Source organism: Nyctibius grandis, unplaced genomic scaffold (assembly GCF_013368605.1).
Source record: "Nyctibius grandis isolate bNycGra1 unplaced genomic scaffold, bNycGra1.pri scaffold_218_arrow_ctg1, whole genome shotgun sequence".
Taxonomy (NCBI): Eukaryota; Metazoa; Chordata; class Aves; order Nyctibiiformes; family Nyctibiidae; genus Nyctibius; species Nyctibius grandis.
This window is the reverse complement of record NW_027167591.1, coordinates 1-3674: the sequence shown is the minus strand read 5'-3', so window position 1 is coordinate 3674 and position 3674 is coordinate 1. Positions and strand designations below refer to the sequence as shown.

Genomic DNA, 3674 nt, shown 5'->3' with positions numbered 1-3674 from the left:
GCCACCCCCTGCTGTCCCCTGCCACCCCCTGGTGTCCCCTGTCCCCACCTTGGCCGCCCGCCCCTGCTCCAGCGCCAGCTCCTGAGCTCCCCCCCCGTGTCCTCCCCGTGTCCCCTGCCACCCCCATGTCCCCTCATGTCCCCCCCATGTCCCCTGCCACCCCCTGGTGTCCCCTGCCACCCCCTGGTGTCCCCTGCCACCCCCCTGGTGTCCCCTGTCCCCACCTTGGCCGCCCGCCCCTGCTCCAGCGCCAGCTCTTGCGCTTTCACCCCCTCGGGGTCTCGCTCCTTCTCCCGCCACTTCTTGTGCCGGTACCGGATCTCCAGGGTGGCATCTTTCTCTGAGGGGGGGGTGACAAAGTCAGGGGACACCCCCCTGGCACCCAGGGGACACCCAGGTGACACCAGGGACCCCCCCTCACCGCGGCACTGGTGGCAGTACCACTCCCGGATGGCCTTGGCCATCTTCTCCGTGATGTTGATGCAGTCGCCGTGGAACCACTCGTTGCAGTTGTCACAGCCGCTGGGGGGGGGGGGGGGGGGACATGTCACCTGGGGGGGGGGGGGGACACGGGGGGTGGGGACCCCCCACCCTGAGGGACACGGGACCCCCCACCCCGAAGGACAAGGGACCCCCCACCCTGAGGGACACGGGACCCCCCACCCAGAGGGACACGGGAGTCATGTCGGGGGGGGACACTGGGGGGGGGGGGGGGGGGGGGCGGGACATGTCACCTGGGGGGGGGGACACGGGGGGTGGGGACCCCCCACCCAGAGGGACACGGGACCCCCCACCCCGAAGGACAAGGGACCCCCCACCCTGAGGGACACGGGACCCCCCACCCAGAGGGACACGGGGTGCTGCAGGGGGGGGGACATGGGACGCTGGGGGGGGGGGACATGTCACCTGGGGGGGGACATGGGGGTGGGGGGGGGGGGGGACATGTCACCTGGGGGGGGGGACACGGAGGGTGGGGACCCCCCACCCCGAGGGACAAGGGACCCCCCACCCAGAGGGACAAGGGACCCCCCACCCAGAGGGACACGGGGTGCTGCAGGGGGGGGACATGGGACGCTGGGGGGGGGGACACTGGGGGGGGGGACATGTCACGGGGGGGGGACACGGAGGGTGGGGACCCCCCACCCCGAGGGACACGGGACCCCCCACCCTGAAGGACAAGGGACCCCCCACCCAGAGGGACACGGGATGCTGCAGGGGGGGGGGGGGGACACGGGACGCTGCGGGGGGGGGACACTGGGGGGGGGGGGGGACATGTCACCTGGGGGGGGGGGACATGGGGGGTGGGGACCCCCCACCCAGAGGGACAAGGGACCCCCCACCCCAGAGGGACACGGGACCCCCCACCCAGAGGGACCCGGGACCCCCCACCCAGAGGGACCCACATCTTCAGGGTCCCCCCCCCTCCTCCATGAGGGACCCAGCCCTCTGGGGGGGGCACCCAAGGGTGTAGGGGGGCACCCAGACACCCGGGGGGACCCCCAGACACCCGGGGGGGGCACCCAGACACCCAGGGATTGCACCCAGGGTTCCGAGGGGGCACCCAGACACGCGGGGGGGCCCCGAAGACACCCGGGGGTTGCACCCAGACACCCGGGGGTGGCACCCAGACACCCAGGGGGGCACCCAGGGCTCCGAGGGGGCACCCAGACACCCAGGAGGGGCACCCAGACACCCAGGGGGGGCACCCAGACACACGGGGGTGGCACCCAGACACACGGGGGGGGCACCCAGACACCCAGGGGGGGCACCCAGACACACGGGGGTGGCACCCAGGGCTCCGAGGGGGCACCCAGACACCCGGGGGGGCACCCAGACACCCGGGGGGGCACCCACACACCCAGGGGTTGCACCCACGGTTCCGGGGGGGCACCCACACACCCGGGGGTGGCACCCACACCCCCCCCCCCCTCACATCATGAAGCAGTTGATGTCGGGCTTGCGGCACACGCAGTACACGGGCGCGTTCTCCTCCCCCCCCGCCGCCGCCTCCGCGTCCGAGAACTCGCTGTCCTGGAACAACCGCCGCGTCACGGGGCCTCCCCGTCACCCCAACCCCCCCCTCCCCGTCACCCCAACCCCCCCCTCCCCCCCCCACCTCACCATCGCCGCGCTGTCGCGATCGCTGTCGCCGACAGAACAGGCCGCACTCCCTCCCTCCGGCCGCCGCCACAACCGGAAGCGGAAGGTGTTGTGTCCTACTTCCGCTTCCGGTTCAAAGGGCGCCGACGGGGGGGGGTCCGGCGGAGGCGGCGCATGCGCGGTGTGAGGCAAAGTGGCGGCGCATGCGCGGTGTGAGGCAAAATGGCGGCGCATGCGCGGTGTGAGGGGAAAATGGCGGCGCATGCGCGGTGTGAGACAAAATGGCGGCGCCCGTAGTGGGGGTAATGGGGGCAATATGGCGGCGGCCGCTGGGGGCGGCCATGTTGGGGAGGGGAAAGGGCAGGGGGACCCACATAGAGACACGTGAGCGGCGTGGGGGGGGGGACACGTTTATTGAGGGGACACTGGGGACGTGGGGGGACGTGGGGACATGGGGGGGACATGGGGGGACGTGGGGGGGACATGGGGGGATGTGAGGGGGCGTGGGGACATGGGGGACATGGGGGGACATTGGGGACACGGGGGGATGTGGGGGGACATTGGGGACATTGGGGGGATGTGGGGGGGGCGTGGGGACATGGGGACATGGGGGGGCACGGGGGGATGTGGGGGACGTTGGGGACATTGGGGACATGGGGGGGACATGGGGGGGATGTGGGGGGACATTGGGGACATTGGGGACATGGGGGGATGTGGGGGGCGTGGGGACATGGGGGGACATTGGGGACATGGGGGGACATGGGGGGATGTGGGGGGATGTGGGGGGATGTGGGGGGACACGGGGGGACAGGGGGATGTGGGGGGATGTGGGGACACGGGGGGACATGGGGGGACTTGGGGACATGGGGGGGACATGGGGGGACATGGGGGATGTGGGGGGACGTGGGGGGACGTGGGGACATGGGGACACGGGGGGGACACGGGGGGACGTGGGGGGATGTGGGGGACGTTGGGGGGACATTGGGGACACGGGGGGAGGCGGTGACACGCAGGTGTCCCCTGTCCCCCCCCCCCCAGGCGTCGCCGCGTCTCCGTCACTCGGGCGGAGCCTCCAGGGGGCGCTGCAGCCGCTGCAGCTCCTGGGCCAGCCTGAGGGAGGGGGCGTGGCCAGAGGGGGAGGGGGCGTGGCCAGGGAGGGAGTGGGCGTGGCCAGGGAGGGAGGGGGCGTGGCCACGAGGGGCGCAGGGGGCGGGGCGTGGGGAGGACACACCCACCTGTCCCTGCGGCGCTGGCAGAGCTGGCGCTGCCCCAGCTCCGCCCCCAGGCGCTGATGGGCCGCCTCCTGCTCCTGCTCCACCAATCGCCTGCCGGGGGCAGGGGGTCGAGGGGGCGGGGCTAGGGGATCGAGGGGGCGGGGCCAGGGGATCGAGGGGGCGGGGCCAAGGGCTAGAGGGGGCGGGGATGGGGGTCGAGGGGGCGGGGCTATGTCCAAGGGGGCAGGGCCAGGTGGTCGAGGGGGTGGGGCTAGGGGCTCGAGGGGGTGGGGCCAGTTGCCTGGGGGGTGGGGTCAGGCATTCGTGGGCGTGGCCAGTTGGTCGGGGGGCGTGGCCAGG

General features: G+C 73.4%; 1 protein-coding gene across 1 annotated transcript; it reads right to left on the bottom strand.

Annotated features, from left to right (window-relative positions):
* Positions 1 to 224: 224 nt before the first annotated feature.
* Positions 225 to 2334, bottom strand: LOC137677415 (transcription initiation factor TFIID subunit 3-like; the record flags this gene model as incomplete). The annotated part of the gene is made up of 4 exons (XM_068424720.1): positions 2122 to 2334; positions 1934 to 2031; positions 422 to 522; positions 225 to 340 (listed from the first exon to the last, which is right to left on the bottom strand). Coding segments are annotated over exons 1-4 (528 nt in total), but the record flags the coding sequence as incomplete, so codon positions are not given.
* Between the last annotated feature and the right edge of the window lie 1340 nt (positions 2335 to 3674).